Consider the following 18,296-nt stretch of genomic DNA (forward strand, 5'->3'; position numbering starts at 1 on the left):
GCGGAGCGGGTGGGCCCGTGAGCCATGGCCACTGAGCCTGCGCGTCCGGAGCCTGTGCTTCGCAACGGGAGAGGCCACAACAGTGAGAGGCCCGCATATCACAAAAAAAAAAAAAAAAAAAAGAAAGCTGGGGTAGCAATTCTCATATCAGACAAAACAGACTTTAAAATAAAAACCATTACAAGAGACAAAGAAGGACACTACATAATGATCAAGGGATCGATCCAAGAAGAAGATATAACAATTGTGAATATTTGTGCACCCAACACAGGAGCACCTCAATACATAAGGCAAATGCTAACAGCCATAAAAGGGGAAATCAACAGTAACACAATAATATTTGGGGACTGTAACACCCCGCTTTCACCAATGGACAGATCATCCAAAATGAAAATAAATAAGGAAACACAAGCTTTAAATGATACATTAAACAAGATGGACTTAATTGATATTTATAGGACATTCCATCCAAAAACAGCAGATTACACTTTCTACTCAAGTGCTAATGGAATATTCTCCAGGATAGATCATATCTTGGGTCACAAATCAAGCCTTGGAAAATTTAAGAAAATTGAAATCGTATGAAGTATCTTTTCTGACCACAATACTATGAGACTAGATATCAATTACAGGAAATAATCTGTAAAAAATACAAACACATGGAGGCTAAACAATACACTGCTGAATAACCAAGAAATCACTGAAGAAATCAAAGAGGAAATCAAAAAATACCTAGAAACAAATGATAATGAAAACACGATGACCCTAAACCTATGGGATGCAGCAAAAGCAGTTCTGAGAGGGAAGTCGACAGCAATAAAATCCTACCCTAAGAAAGAAGAAACATCTCAAATAAACAATATAACCTTACACCTAAAGCAATTAGAGAAAAGAACAAAAACACTCCAAAGTTAGCAGAAGGAAAGAAATCATAAAGATCAGATCAGAAATAAATGAAAAAGAAATGAAGGAAACGATAGCAAAGTTAACTGAAACTAAAAACTGGTTCTTTGAGAAGATAAAATTAATAAACCATTAGCCAGATTCATCAAGAAAAAAAGGGAAGAGACTCCAATTAATAGAATTCGAAATGAAAAAGGAGAAGTAACAACTGACACAGCAGAAATACAAAGGATCATGAAAGATTACTACAAGCAACTATATGCCAATAAAATGGACAACCTGGAAGAAATGGACAAATTGTTAGAAAAGCAAGACCTGAGACTGAACCAGGAAGAAATAGAAAATGTAAACAGACCAATCACAAGCACTGAAATTGAAACTGTGATTTAAAATCTTCCATCAGGGGACGTCCCTGGTGGCGCAGTGGTTGAGAGTCCGCCAGCCAATGCAGAGGACCTGGGTTCATACCACGGTCTGGGAAGATCCCACCTGCTGAAGAGAGGCTAGGCCCATGAGCCATGGCTGCTGAGCCTGCACATCTGGAGCCTGTGCTCCACAACAGGAGAAACCACAACAGTGAGAGGCCCATGTAACGCAAAAAAAAAAAAAAAAAAAAAAAATTCCATCAAACAAAAGCCCAGGACCAGATGGCTTCACTGGTGAATTCCATAAAAAATTTAGAGAAGAGCTAACACCTATCCTTCTCAAACTCTTCCAAAATATAGCAGAGGGAGAAACACTCCCAAACTCATTCTATGAGGCCACCATCACCCTGATACCAAAACCGGAGAAAGATGCCACAAAAAAAGAAAACTTCAGGCCAATATCACTGAAGAACATATGTAAAAATCCTCAACAAAATACTAGCAAACAGAATCCAACAGCACATTAAAAGGATCATACACCGTGATCAAGTGGGGTTTATCCCAGGAATGCAAAGATTCTTCAGTATACGCAAATCAATCAATGTGATAAATCATATTAACAAACTGAAGCAGAAAAAACATATATTCACTCAATAGATGCAGAAAAAGCTTTCATCAAAATTCAACACCCATTTATGATAAAAACTCTCCAAAAAGTGGGCATAGAGGCAACCTACCTCAACATAATAAAGGCCACATACGACAAACTCACAGCAAACATCATTCTCAATGGTGAAAAACTGAAAGCATTTCCACTAGGATCAGGAACAAGACAAGGATGTCCACTCTCACCACTATTATTCAACATAGTTTTGGAAGTCCTCACCACGGCAATTAGAGAAGAAAAAGAAATAAAAGAATCCAAGTTGGAAAAGAGAAATTAAAACTGTCACTCTTTGCCAATGCCATGATACTAGACATAGAAAATCCTAAAGGTAACACGAGAAAACTACTAGAGCCAATCAATGAATTTCGTAAAGCTGCAGAATACAAAATTAATACGCAGAAATCTCTTACATTCCTATATACTAACAGCAAAAGATCAGAAAGAGAAATTAAGGAAATAATCCCATTTACCACTGCAACAAAAAAAATAAAATACCTAGGGATAAACCTATCTAAGAAGGCAAAAGACCTGTACTCAGAAAACTATAAGATACTGATGAAAGAAATAAAAGACAACACAAACTGATGGAGAGATATACCATGTTCTTGGATTGGAAGAATCTATATTCTGAAAATGACTATACTACCCAAAGCAATCTACAAATTCAATGCAATCTCTATCAAATTACCAATGGTATTTTTCACAGAATTAGAACAAAAAATTACAATGTGTGTGGAAACACAAAAGACCTCGAATAGACAAAGCAATCTTGAGAAAGAAAAATGGAGCTAGAGGAATCAGGCTCCCTGACCTCAGACTATACTACAAAGTTACAGTAACCAAGACAATATGGTACTGGCACAAAAACAGAAATATAGATCAATGGAACAGGATAGAAATCCCAGAGATAAACCCACGCACATATAGTCACCTAATCTATGACAAAGGAGGCAAGAATATACAGTGGAGAAAAAACAGTCTCTTCAATAACTGGTGCTGGGAAAACTGGACAGCTACATGTAAAAGAATTAAATTAGAACACTCCCTAACACCATACAGAAAAATATACTCAAAATGGATTAAAGACCTAAATGTAAGGCTGGACACAATAAAACTCTTAGAGGAAAATACAGGCAGAACACTCTGAAATAAATCGCAGCAAGATCTTTTTTGATCCACCTCCTAGAGTAATGAAAATAAAAACAAAAATAGGGGATTCCCTGGTGGCGCAGTGGTTAAGAATGTGCCTGTCAATGCAGGGGACATGGGTTCAAGCCCTGGTCCATGAAGATCCCACATGCTACGGAGCAACTAAGCCCGTGCACCACAACTATTGATCCTGCGCTCTATAACCCGCAAGCCACAACTACTGAACCCACATGCCACAACTACTGAAGCCCGCATGCACTCTAGAGCCTACGAACCAGAACTACTGAAGCCCGCACACCTAGAGGTCGTGCTCCGCAACGAGAGAAGCCACCACAATGAGAAGGCCACAAACCACAACAAGAGTAGCCCCTGCTCGCCACAACTAGAGAAAGCCCACGTGCAACTATGAAGACCCAAAGCAGCCAAAAGTAAAATTAATTAAATAAACAAATGGGATCTAATTAAGCTTAAAAGCTTTTGCACAGCAAAGGAAGCCATAAACAAGATGAAAAGACAACCCTCAAAATGGGAGAAAATATTTGCAAATGAAGCAACTGACAAAGGATTAATCTCCAAAATTTATAAGCAACTCATGCAGCTCAATAACAAAACAACAAACAACCCAATCCAAAAATGGGCAGAAGACCTAAATAGACATTTCTCCAAAGAAGACAGACAGGTGGCCAAAAATCACATGAAAAGATGCTCAACATCACTAATTATTAGAGAAATGTAAATCAAAACTACAATAAGGTATCACCTCACACCTGTCAGAATGGCCACCATCAAAAAATCTACAAACAATAAATGCTGGAGAGGGTGTGGAGAAAAGGAAACCCTTTTGCACTGTTGGTGGGAATGTAAATTGGTACAACCACTATGGAGAACAGTATGGAGGTTCCCTGAAAAAGTACAAACAGAACTACCATATAATCCAGCAATGCCACTCCTGGGCTTACACCCAGAGAAAACCATAATTCAAAAAGATACATGTACCCCAATGTTCACTGCAGCACTATTTACAATAGCCAGTACATGGAAGCAACCTTAATGTCCATCAACAGAGGAATAGATAAAGAAGATGTGGTACATATATACAATGGAATATTACTCAGCCATCAAAAGGAACGAAATTGGGTCATTTGTAGAGACATGGATGGACTCAGAGACTGTCATACAGAGTGAAGTAAGTCAGAAAGAGGAAAACAAATATATTGTATTGCTTATATGTGGAATCTAGAAAAGTGGTACAGACGAATTTATTTACAAAGCAAAAATAGAGACACAGATTTAGAGAACGTATGGATACCAGTGGCTTCCCTGGTGGCACAGTGTTTAAGAGTCCACCTTCCAATGCAGGGGACACAGGTTCAAGCCCTGGTCAAGGAAGATCCCACATGCCATAGAGCAACTAATCCTATGCGCCACAACTACTGAGCCTGCGCTCTAGAGCCTACGAACCAGAACTACTGAAGCCCGCACACCTAGAGGCCGTGCTCCGCAACAAGAGAAGCCACCACAATGAGAAGGCCACAAACCACAACAAGAGTAGCCCCCGCTCACCACAACTAGAGAAAACCCGCATGCAGCAAGAAAGACCCAATGCAGCCTAAAATAAATAAATAAATAAATAATTTTTTTTTTTTAAGTATGGATATCAAGGGGGGAAGAGGGAAGTGGGATGAAGTGGGAATTTGGGATTGACATGTATACACTATTAGTATAAAATAGATAACTAATGAGAACCTACTGTATAACACAGAGAATTCTACTCAGTGCTCTGGGGTGACCTAAATGGGAAGGAAATCCAAAAAAGAGGGGATGTATGTCTACATATAGCTGATTCACTTTGCTGTACAGCAGAAACTAACACATTGTAAAGCAACTATACTCCAATAAAAGATTTTTTTAATTTAAAAAAATTTTTTAAAGATAGGAAAAAAAAGAAGCAACTATACTCCAATAAAAGATTTTTTTAATTTAAAAAAATTTTTTAAAGATAGGGAAAAAAAGAAGCAATCCCACTTACAATAGCATCAAAAACAAAAAAAAAAAGAGGAATAAATTTAACCAAGGAAGTAAAAGATCTATACATCAAAAACTATAAGACACTGAGGAAAGAAACTGAAGAAAAACATACATAAATGAAAAAATATTCTGTGTCAATAGATTGGAAGAGTTGATATTAATAAAATATACATACTACTCAAAGCTACCTATAGATTCAATGCAATCTCTATCAAATTCCAATGACATTTTTCACAGAAATAGAAAAAACAATCCTAAAATTCATATGGAACCACAAAAGACTCTGAATAGCCAACACAATCTTGAGAAAGGGCAAAGTTGGAGGCAAAAAAAACAAAAGAATAACAGAGTTCAGAAATAAACCCATGAATATATGGTCAAGTAATATTTGGCAACAGAGTGAAGAATACTCAATAGGAAAAGGACAGTCTCTTCAATAAATGGTGTTGGAAAAACTGGATATACACATGCAAAAGAACTGGACCCCTATCTTACTTAAATCACTCATAAAAATTAACTTGATATGAATTAAAGACTTAAACAGTAAGACCTGAAACCATAAAATTCCTAATAGGGAAAATGCACCCTGACATTAGTCTTAGTAATAATTTTTTGGATACAGTGCCAAAAGCACAAACAAGAAAAGCAAAAATTAATAAGTGGGACTACATCAAACTAAAAAGCTTCTGCACAACAAAGAAACAATCAACAAAATGGCCAGGTAACATTTGGAGTCAGAGAAAATATGACTGACCCTTGAACATCATGGGGTTTAATATGGCATGTGCCAACCCTCCATGCAGTCGAAAATGTGCATGTAACTTACAGTCAACCCTCTACATATGCATTTCCTCCATATTGTGGCTCCTCCATATCCGTGGTTCCACATCCACAAATTCAATCATCCAAGGATTGTATAATACTATAGTAAGCACTATTGAAAAAACTGGCATATAAGTGGACCCTTGCAGTTCAAACCCATGTTGTTCAAGAGTCAATTATATTTGCAAACCATATTATCTGATAAAGAGTTAACATCCAAAATATATACGGAACTCATACAATTCAAATAGCAAAAAACAATCCGACTAAAAATCAGGTAGAGGACTTGAATAGACATTTTTCCAAAGAAGACATACAAATGGCCAACAGGTACATAAAAGGGTGCACAACATCACTAATCATCAGGGAAATGCAAATCACAACCACAATGAGATATCATCTCACACTTGTTAGAATGGCTATCATCAAAAAGACAAGAGATAACAAATGCTGAGAAGGATGTGGAGAAGGAACCCTGGTGCACTGGTGATGGGAATGTAAACTGGTAGAGTCAGTATGGAAAACAATAGGGAAATTCCTCAAAAAACTGAGGAACTAGAACTACCATACAATCCAGGTGGGATTGCTGAATCCCACCTCTGGGTATGTATCCAAAGAAGATCAAATCACTATCTCAAAAATATCCCATGTTCGTTGCAGCACTACTCACAATAGCCAAGACATGGAAACAACCTGTGTCCATAGACAGATGAATAAACAAAGAAAATGTGAGATAGATATAGATATATCTCACACAAACACAATGGAATATTATTCAGCCACTTTAAAGAAGGAAATTTTACCATTTGAGACAACATGAATGGATCTTGAGGGCACTGTGCTAAGTGAAATAAAGAGAAAGACAAACACTGTACAATCTCACTTATATGTGGAATCTTAAAAAAAAAAAAAAAAAAGCCAAACTCACAGGAAAACAGAGTACAATAGCTGTCAGGGGCTGAGTAGTAGAAGAAATGGGGAGATGTGAGTCAAGGGGTTACAAACTTCCAGTTATAAGATGAGTAAGTTTCAGGGATGTAATGTATAGAATGGTGACTACAGTTAAAAATACTGTATTGTATACTTAAAAACTGCTGTGAGACAACTGGAGAAGAGAGAACCTGCACACCACAACTAGAGAGAAGCCCACGCCCCACAATGAAGAGCCCACACACTGCAATGAAAGATCCCACATGCCTCAATGAAGATCCTGCGTGCCGCAACTAAGACCCAACGCAGGCAAAAATAAATAAATAAAAAATAAACCTTAAAAAAAATTGCTGTGAGAGTAGAGCTTTAATGTTTTTACCATAACAACAAAATGGTAATTATGTGAGGTAAAATATTTGTTAACCAACCTTGCAATAGTAAACATTTCGCAAATATATGTATATCAAGTCATCACACTGTACACCTTAAATTTATACAATGTTATACATCAATTTATATCTCAACAAATCTGGGAAATAGGGGAAAATGTAAGGTCTAGGTGTGGTATGGGGTTGAAAACGAAAGGACTACTTGAAACTCTTTAAGAAAAATAGTCAAAACACTGCAGTTCTTCTTTATTCTGCCCACAATGTAAGATAAACATCCCTCTACCCCCAGGCCATCAGAAAAACCAAGCGTTATTCCCTGGGGAGTTTGGACAAGGCCAGTTCAGGATTCAGGGACCCACACTATGCTGAGGACAGAGATCAACAACAAACTAAGAACAGATCCCAATACCTACTCCTACGGGGCTGGTGATGCAAATCAGAGCTTTGACAAATGGAACACCCATGTAACATATAACATCCGTATTTCATTAAGACACAGAACTTTTCAATCACCCTAAAAGTTCCCTCATGTCTCTTTCCAGACAATCCTCTCCCAGAGGCAATCACTATCCTGATTTGCATCACCATAAATCTGTAATGTTGCTTGTTCTCTCATATAAATACAATCAATCAGAATGTAATCTCTTGTATCTGGCTCTTTTGTTCAACACAGTATTTTTTAAATTCATCCATGTTGTTCTAGCTCTACATTTTTATCTATTTTTACAAGGATCTCCTGTTTTTAAGCAAATTTTTTACTGATATGTAACATCCCTAAGTATGCAAATCATTAGTCTACAGCTAAACAAATTTACAAAGAGTATGTACCTATATGCCCACCACCCAGTAAATAAAATATTAGCAGCATCCCAAAGCCACTCATGTCTCTTCCAGTCACTAACACACACACAGACACACCTTCAAATTGAATGTGATAAATAAAGGAAAATGGATGAATTGCTGCTACACACAACGATATCACAGATACGCTCTTGATTTTAAAAGCCAGATATTAAAAAAACATAAAAATTAAAAAAAATAAAAAGCCAGATATAAAAGTGATTATCTAACCACTCTGACAAACATCACCAGCTATTAGTTTTACCTGGTTCTGTATTTTATGTACATGAAACCATAACAGCATGAACTCTTACATCTGGCTCCTGTTGTAAAGATTCTACCTGTGATGTTCATCTGTATTGTTGTGTGTAGGTGTGTAGCAATAACTCATTCATTTTCCTTCTTGTGTCACTTTCAGTTATCTGAATATATCATAATGTATCTGCCCATTCTACTGCTGATGAGCAGTTTGTTTTTTTACAGTTCACAGCAATTATGAATACAGCTGCTGCTAACATTTTACTTTTTTTTTTTTTTTTTTTTTTTGCGGTACGCGGGCCTCTCACTATTGCAGCCTCTCCCGTTGTGGAGCACAGGCTCCGGACGCGCAGGCTCAGTGGCCATGGCTCACGGGCCCAGCCGCTCCGCAGCATGTGGGATCCTCCCAGACCAGGGCACAAACCCATGTCCCCTGCATCAGCAGGCGGACTCTCAACCACTGCGCCACCAGGGAAGCCTCTACATCTGTATTTTGCTGTTGGAATTACACCTATGAGTAGACATGCTGGATCATAAGGTACCCATACATTCAACTTTTGTAAATAGTGCCAAAGAGTTTTCCAAAGTAGTTAAGCCATTTTCTCTCCCACCAGCTGTGTATGGAAGTATCAGTTGTTCCACTTCCTTACCAGCACTTGGTTGCCAGTGTTTTGAATTTTAGTCATTCTAATGCTGTGTGGTGATACCTCATTGTGGTTTTAATTTGCATTTCCCTGATGACTGAGACTAAATACCTTCCCATATGTTTATGAACCATCAGAATATCTGTTTTTTGAGCAGCCTATCCAAGCCTTTTGTCCATTTTTCTACTGAACTGTCTTATTTTGTTTTATTGAGTTATAGTTAACATACAATATTATATTCGTTTCAGGTACACAACACAGTGATTTTTTTTTTTTTTTTTTTTTTGCGGTACACAGGCCTCTCACTGTTGTGGCCTCTCCTGCTGCGGAGCACAGGCTCTAGATGCGCAGGCTCAGCGGCCATGGCTCACAGGCCTAGCCGCTCCGCGGCATGTGAGATCCTCCCTGACCGGGGCACGAACCCATGTCCCCTGCATCAGCAGGCGGACTCTCAACCACTGAGCCACCAGGGAAGCCCTGATTTCATATTTTTATACAATATCAAATAATCACTAAAATAAGTCAAGTTACCATCCATCACCATAAAAAGTTGCTACAATATTATTGACTATATTCCCTATGTGTACATTACATCCCCAAGACTTATTTATTTTATAGCTGGAAATGTGTACCTCTTAATCCCCTTCACCTATTTCATCCGTCCCTCCACCACCTCCCCTATGGGAACAGTTTATTCTCTGTATCCATGAGTCTTTTCCTGTCTTGTTTTGTTTCTTTTCTTCTTTGTTTTTCAGATCCCACATACGAGTAACATCATACCATATTTGTTTTTCCTGTCTGATTTGCTTCACTTAGCATAATACCCTCTAGGTCCATCCATGCTGTCACAAATGGCAAGATCATATTCTTTTTTATGGCTGAGTAATATCCCAGAGTAATGGACACTTAGATTGCTCCCATATCTTTGCTAGTGTAAATAGTACTTCAATGAACATAGGGGTACATATATCTTTTCAAAACACTGTTTTCATTTTCTTCTGATAAAGACCCATAAATGGAATTGCTGGATCATATGGTAGTTCTATTTTTAATTTTTTGAGGAACCTCCATACTGTTTTCCATAGTGGCTACACTGATTTACATTCCCATCAATGGTGCACGATAGCTCCATTTTCTCCACATCCTTATCAACACTTATTGTTTCTTGTCTTTTTTATAACAGCCATTCTCACAGTTTGTGAGGTGGTATCATTATGGTTTTAATTTGCATTTCCCTGATGTTCAGTGATGTTGAACATCTTCACATGTGCATGTTGGCCATCTGTATGTCTTCTTTGGAAAAATGTCTACTCAGGTCCTCTGCCCACTTTTTAATTGGGTTGTTTGGGTTTTTTGACAATGAGTTTTAAGAGTTCTTTATATATCTTGGATATCAACCTCTTATCTATTATTGGCAAATATATTCTCCCATTCATTAGGCTTTTTGTATTGTTGATGGTTTCCTTCACTGTGCAAAAGCTTTTCAGTTTGATGTAGTCCCATTTATTTATTTTTGCTTTTGCTTCCCTTGCCTGAGAAGACAGATCAAAAAAATACTGCTAAGACCAATGTCAAAGAGCATACTATCTATATTTTCTTCTATGACTTTTATGGTTTCATGTCTTACAATTAAGTCTTTAACTGATTTTGAGGAGGGGTTTTGTATATAGTATGAGAAAGTAGTCCAGTTTGATTCTTTTGCATGTAGCTGTCCAGTTCTCCAAACACTATTTATTGAACAGGTTGTCTTTTCTCCACTGTATATTCTTGCCTCCTCTGTCATAGATTAATTGACCATGTATGTATACATTTATTTCTGGGCTCTTTACTGTGTTCCATTGATCTATGTGTCTGTTTTTATGCCAGTACCATACTTTTTGGATTACTCTACCTTTGTAGTACAGTTTCAAGCCTGGGAGCATGATACCTCCAGCTTTGTTCTTCCTTCTCAACACTGTTTTGACTATATAGGGTCTTTTGCGGTTCCATGCAAATTTTAGGATTGTCTGTTCTAGTTCTGTGAAAATGCCTTTGGTATTTTGATAATCGGGACTGCACTGAATCTGTAGAATGCCTTGGGCAATACGGTCATTTTCATGATATTGATTTGTCCAATCCATGCACATAGTACATCTTTCCATTTGTTTGTCTTGTCTACACTTTCTTTCATCAATGTCATAGTTTTCAGAGTACAGGTCATTCACCTCCTTGGTTAAATTTATTCCTAGATATTTTATTCTTTTTGATGCAGTTATAAACGGAATCACTTTGTTAATTCCTCTGATAGATCATTGTTAAAATAGAGAGATGCAACAGACCTCTATACATTAATTCTGTATCCTGCAATTTTCCTGAAGTCACTTATTGAAGTCAGTTTTTGAATAACAATTCACTTATTGAATAACAGTTTTTTTGTGAAGTCTTTGGGGTTTTCTATATATAGTATCATGCCACGTACAAACAATGACAGTTTTATTTCTTCCTTTCCAATTCTGATGCCTTTTTTTGTTTTTGTTTTTGTTTTTTTTGCCTAACTGCTGTGGCAATAACTTCCAATACTATGTTGAATGAAAGTGGTGAAAGTAAGCATCCATGTCTTACTCCTGATCTTAGAGCAAAAGCCTTCAGACTTTCTCCATTGGGTATGATGTTACCTGTGGGATTTAATATATGTATGGCCTTTATTATGTCGAGGTAGGTTCCCTCTATACCTACTTTGTTGACAGTTTTTGTCATAAACAGACACTGAATTTGGCTAATGCATTTTCTGCATCTATTGAGATGATATGATTTTTATTCTTCAATCTGATAATGTGGTGTATCTTGTTGATTGATTTGCAGATATTGTACCATTCTTGAATCTCTGGGATAAATCCCACTTGATCATGGTGTATGATCCTTTTAATGTATTGTTGAATTTGATTTGATAATATTTTGTTGTAGATTTTTGCATTTATATTCATCAGTGATACTGGCCTGTAATTTTGTGTGTGTGTGTGATGTCTCTGGTTTTGTTATCAGGATATGCTGGCCTCATAGAATGAGTTCAGAAGTGCTCCTTCCTCATTGATTTTTTTGAATAGTTTGAAAAAGAAAAGTGTTAACTATTCCTTAAATGTTTGGTAGAATTCACCTGTGAAGCCATCTGGTCCTGGACTTCTGCTTGTTGGAAGTTTTTTATTACTGATTCAATTTCATTACTGGTAATCAGTCTGTTCATATTTTCTATTTCTTTCTGATTCAGTCTTGGGAATTTGTACGTTTCCAGGAATTTATCCATTTCTCCTATGTTATCTATTTTATTAGTGTATAATTGTTCATAGTAATCACTTATTATCTTCTGTATGTATGGTGTTGGTTGTAACTTCTCCTCTTTTATCTTTGATTTTATTTATTTGGGTCCTGTCTCCTTTTTTCTTGATGAATCTAACTAAATGTTTATCAATTCTGTATATAATTTCAAAGAACTAACTCTTACTTTCAATGATCTTCTCTATTGTTTTTTAGTCTCTATTTCAGTTATTTCCACTCTGATCTTTTATTTCCTTTATTCTACTAACCTTGGGCTTTGCTTGTTCTTCTTTTTCTAGTTTCTTTAAATGTACATTTTGATTGTTTGAGATTTTTCTTGTATCATGAAGTAGGCTTGTATCACTATGAACTTCCCTCTTAGAACTGTTTTATCTTCATCCCACAGATTTTGGATCACTGTTTCCATTTTCACTTGTCTCCAGGTAATTTTTGATTTCCTCTTTGACTTTTCAATGACCCATTGATTGTTTAGTACCATGTTGTTTAATCTCCATATGTTTGTTTTGTTTTGTTTTGTTTTCAGTTTTCTTCTTGTAGTTAATTCCTAATTTCATACCAGTGAAGTCAGAAAAGATGTCTGACAAATGTTGGAGAGGGTGTGGAGAAAAGGGAATCCTCTTACTCTGTTGGTGGGAATATAAATTGGTGCAGCCACTATGGAGAATAGTATGGAGCTTCCTCAAAAAACTAAAAGTAGAGTTGCCATATGATCCAGCAATTCCACTCCTGGGCATGTATCTGGAGAAAACCATAATTCAAAAAGATACATGTACCCCTATGTTCACAGCAGCACTACTTACAATAGCCAAGATATGGAAACAACCTAAATGTCCACCAACAGATGAATGGATAAAGAAGACATAGTATACATATACAATGGAATATTACTCAGCCATAAAAAAGAATGAAATAATGCCATTTGCAGCTAAATGGATGGACCTAGAGATTATCATACTAAGCAAAGTAAGTCAGAAAGAGAAAGACAAATACCATGTGAAGACAAGTCCTTAATCAAATAGCTCTTTCACTCTGTGACTTGTCTTCTCCCTCTCCTTAATGATATCTTCATTTTAATAAAGTACAACTTATCAATAAAAAATCTTTGTCTACCCCTAGGTCAAAAGAATATTTTCCTATGCTTCCTTTAAGGTGCATGATTGTTTTACATTTCACATTCTACTATCCATCTGGAATTGAATCTGGAGTATACGCTGTGAAGTCAGGTTCACGATTCATTGGTTTATATATTGACCCAATGCCATTTATTGCCTAGGCCATCATTTTTAATTCCAATCAGCCCAGCATCACTTATTGTAAAGGACATCATTTCCCCACTGCACTGCAATACCACCTTTTTCATATATCACTGGATGATAAACATGATGGTCTATTTCTAGACCCTCTGTTTCATTATTCTGTCTTTGCCCCCAAACCACAATGTCTTAATTTATAATAGTCTTATTTCTATATCTCAGTGGGAAATCTTTCAATATTTCACTACTGAATATAATGTATGCTGTAGGCTTTTAGATATCCTTTACTAGATTAGGAAAATTCCCTTCTATTCTTATTTTGCTAAGAGTTTTTTTATCATGAAGGGGTTTTTATTTATACTTCTGCTTTAAGAAAATTATTAAAATGCATCCTGCACTAGAGCTCCCTTTCCAGAAAAGTGTACTCCCCAACTTAAACGGTTCCTGGGTCATAGTAGGTTGCACTTACTCCCATACCCATCTGAACAGTAACTGGATCAGAGTTCTACTTCCATGTGTACTACCTACATGCCTACATAGCAACATTTCTACTCTGTTATATAATTTGAGGTGGCTTCTAGTCATGCTGAACTGCTATCAATTTTGGTATCAATTTTGTTTTTGTCCATGCTCTGATTTTCGGTGATTTCTCCAGAACTATATTTTTCCCACACATCTTGCTGACTTCAGTGCATAATTTTGAAGAATGTGATATTTTTCAATAATGCATAAATATTATAGCAGAAATACTCAAGTATGTCACAGAAGAGGACAGTCAGGCCAAACTTCATTTGAACACATTTACTGCCTTGTTTTAATTACGACTGATCATGTCCAGCCAATCAGACAGAAACATACAAATGAACTGATAACAATTCAATTCTATTCAAATGCAGATAATCAGTAGTGAAATATTATCTATTTGATTGTAGGAAATCAAAAATAAGCATTTGATATAGTATGTAAAAATTATGTTCTGATTGACATGTATACACTGATGTGTATAAAATTTATGACTAATAAGAACCTGCTGTATAAAAAAATAAATAAAATAAAATTTAAAAATTAAAAATTAAAAAATCATGTTCTGACAGCCAACAATAGTTATTTGTCACTATTAGATTAGAGCCAAAATAGCTCATCCTTTATGCTGAACATAGATCAGCATAGGAATGATTTTATAGCAGTGTAACATAATGTGATTAATTATAATTTCAAAATGATTGCTTAGGGCTTCCCTGGTGGCGCAGTGGTTGAGAATCCACCTGCCGATGCAGGGGACATGGGTTCGTGCCCGGTTCCACGAGGATCCCACATGCCGCAGAGCAGCTGGACCGGTGAGCCATGGCCACTGAGCCTGTGCGTCCGGAGCCTGTGCTCCGCAACGGGAGAGGCCACAGCAGTGAAAGGCCCGCATACCACAAAAAAAAAAAAAAAAAAAAAAAAAAAAAAAAAAGATTGCTTATAACCTCATGCTACAAAATAAATGCATATCATACTGCCAAAAATGATCACCATTTGTGTTTTACAATTTATGGGTCCACTTACCTTCACATTTTTCAAGAATCTGGACTGTTTCTCCTATTTCTAAGACCAACCCTTGAGGGACAGATCCTCGAAAGCTGCATATCACTAGAAAAACAAGGATAAACATGTCAATTAGCATTTTAAAATAGTGAGACAGGGTCAGTGTCAATGAAATTAAGCACTAAATTTTCTTAAGTATATACTCTCCTTTCTAATTCATTTTTCAAATATGTAAGTCCTTAATCTATATTTTGAAAGGTAATATTAAATGGTTCAGAACACTGAAGTATACTTTGGCAAAATCACTATTACTTAGAGGTTTGTGCATGCATGCATGTATGTGAAAACATTTCTATAAACAGAGCCTCCCTCTCTCTCCCCCTCAGCATATCTTTTGTTTACCTGTTCTTTCTGGGCAAGTATGTATCAATTAAGAAAAAATGAACATTAGAAGCTTATTATCTACTATAAACAGACAAATAGATATTTTTAAAAGTATCACCAAATAAATATGATTATGCTTTGAAAAACAGAATCCCCATAATAAAAATAAACAAAAATTAATGAAGTAAAAAGCAAATGTACAACAGAGAAAATCTATACTCATCAGAATCTCACATACTTTTATTTTTAGAAAACTGATAAAATGATTCTAAAATTTACATAATACAAAGAACCAAGAAAAGCCTTGTCAACTTGTCAATCTTAAAGGATGTACACTATCATTATATCAAGCCTTATAATCTAAAATTAGTTCTTTGAAAACACTAACACTGATAGACACATAGGCAAGACTGATCAAAAAAAAGGGAGAGAAAAAAGGTATAAATTATCAGTATCAGCAATAAAAACATTAATGTAATTAATAATTAAATGATGTATAAAAGGACATTAGATAAAACTTTATAACAAAAATTTAGAATAGATGGATAAATTTGTAGAAAGATCAACTTTACAAAAACTGACAGAGCAGTTAAAAACTTGAATAGTCCTGTATCTATTAAACAAAAGTGAATCTGTAATTAAAATTTTCCCACAAATGAAATAACAAGTCCTGACTACTCTACCAGTGAATTTGTCCAAACATCTGGAGAAGAAACACCAACCACAAATAAATCCCTCCAGGAAATAGGGAAAAGAGAATTCATTTTTAACTAAGCATGAAAATAAAAGTGACAAAGACATTATAAGAAAGGAAAGTTACAGGCCAATCTGTCTCACGATCACAGATAGAAAATCTTTTTTTAAAAAAAAACAAACACCCCAATCCAAAAATGGGCAGAAGACCTAAATAGACATTTCTCCAAAGAAGATATACAGATTGCCAACAAACACATGAAAGAATGCTCAACATCAATAATCATTAGAGAAATGCAAATCCAAACTAAAATGCAATATCATCTCACACCAGTCAGAATGGCCATCATCAAAAAAATCTACAAACAATAAATGCTGGAGAGGGTGTGGAAAAAAGGGAACTCTCCTACACTGTTGGTGGGAATGTAAATTGATACAGCCACTATGGAGAACAGAATGGAGGTTCCTTAAAAAACTAAAAACAGAACTACCATACAACCCAGCAATCCCAATACTGGGCATTTACTCTGAGAAAACCATAATTCAAAAAGAGTCATGGGGCTTCCCTAGTGGCACAGTGGTTGAGAGTCCGCCTGCCGATGCAGGGAATACAGGTTCATGCCCCGGTCCAGGAAGATCCCACACGCCACGGAGCAGCTAGGCCTGTAAGCCATGGTCACTGAGCCTGCGCATCCAGAGCCTGTGCTCTGCAACGGGAGAGGCCACAACAGTGAGAAGCCCGCGTACCACAAAAAAAAAAAAAAAGAGTCATGTACCACAATGTTCATTGCAGCTCTGTTTACAATAGCCAGGACATGGAAGCAACCTAAGTGTCCATCAACAGATGAATGGATAAAGAAGATGTGTCACATATATACGATGGAATATTACTCAGCCATAAAAAGAAATGAAACTGAGTTATTTGTAGTGAGGTGGATGGACCTAGAGTCTGTCATACAGAGTGAAGTAAGTCAGAAAGAGAAAAACAAATACCATATGCTAACACATATATATGGAATCTAAAAAACAAACAAAAAAAGTTCATGAAGAACTTAGAGGCAAGACGGGAATAAAGACGCAGACCTACTAGAGAATGGACTTGAGGACATGGGGAGGGGGAAGGGTAAGCTGGGACAAAGTAAGAGAGTGGCATGGACATATATTCACTATCAGATGTAAAATAGATAGCTAGTGGGAAGCAGTCACATAGCACAGGGAGATCAGCTCAGTGCTTTGTGACCAGCTAGTAGGGTGGGATAGGGAGGGTGAGAGGAAGGGAGACACAAGAGGGAAAAGATATGGGGATATATGTATATGTATAACCGATTCACTTTGTTGTAAAGCAGAAACTAACAGACCATTGTAAAGCAATTATACTCCAATAAAAATGTTTAAAATAAATAAATAAATAAAAAATAAAAAACAAACTGGGAATTCCCTGGTGGTACAGTGGTTAAGACTCGGCACTTTCACTGTCATGATTCCCAGGTTCGATCCCTGGTCGGGGAACTAAGATCCTGCAAGCCATGTGGTCATGCATGCATGCATGAATGAATGAATGGATAAATAAACAGCAAATCAAATCCAACTATATATAAAAAGAATAACCATGACCAGTTTGGGTTTATTCCAGAGCGCAATTGGTTTAATATTAATAAAAATCAATAAAGGGGAAAAAAATCACATGATCATATCCATAAATGCAGAAGAGGCATTTGATAAAATTCAACGTCTACTTGTGACTAAAATTCTTAATAATCTAAGAATAGAAGGGAACTTCCTTAATATGATGAAGGTTATGTACAATGTATCTATAGCAAACATCGTATATATTAGTGAAATACTCAATATTTTATCACTAAGGTTAGGAATAAGAAGACCATGTCCACTACCATTTCTATTCAACATTACACTGAAGGGCCACCCTGTGCAAATAAAGCAGGAAAAGAAATAAAAGGTATAATGATCAGAAACAAAGAAATAATAGTATCATTATCTGCAGGTCTGAAAAAATCCCAACACAGAAAATATGTCAATGTGTAGCAAGGTCACTAGATACAATATGAATTTTTTAAGTCTATATAGGAAAAAACAACTAGAAAATGAAATGTTTTACAAATATACAATTTATT

General features: G+C 36.3%; 1 protein-coding gene across 9 annotated transcripts in view; it reads right to left on the reverse strand.

Annotated features, from left to right (window-relative positions):
- The window catches only part of DOCK3 (dedicator of cytokinesis 3), a 445,236-nt gene that overhangs the window by 372,014 nt on the left and 54,926 nt on the right, over nucleotides 1-18,296 (reverse strand). For all 9 annotated transcript variants that reach the window (XM_067044062.1, XM_067044064.1, XM_067044059.1 and 6 more), the window contains exon 2: nucleotides 15,109-15,192. In XM_067044062.1, the coding sequence (XP_066900163.1) occupies nucleotides 15,109-15,192 (84 nt within the window). The remainder of the gene's footprint in view (nucleotides 1-15,108; nucleotides 15,193-18,296) is intronic.

Source organism: Kogia breviceps, chromosome 10, assembly GCF_026419965.1.
Source record: "Kogia breviceps isolate mKogBre1 chromosome 10, mKogBre1 haplotype 1, whole genome shotgun sequence".
In the NCBI taxonomy this organism is placed as follows: domain Eukaryota; kingdom Metazoa; phylum Chordata; class Mammalia; order Artiodactyla; family Physeteridae; genus Kogia; species Kogia breviceps.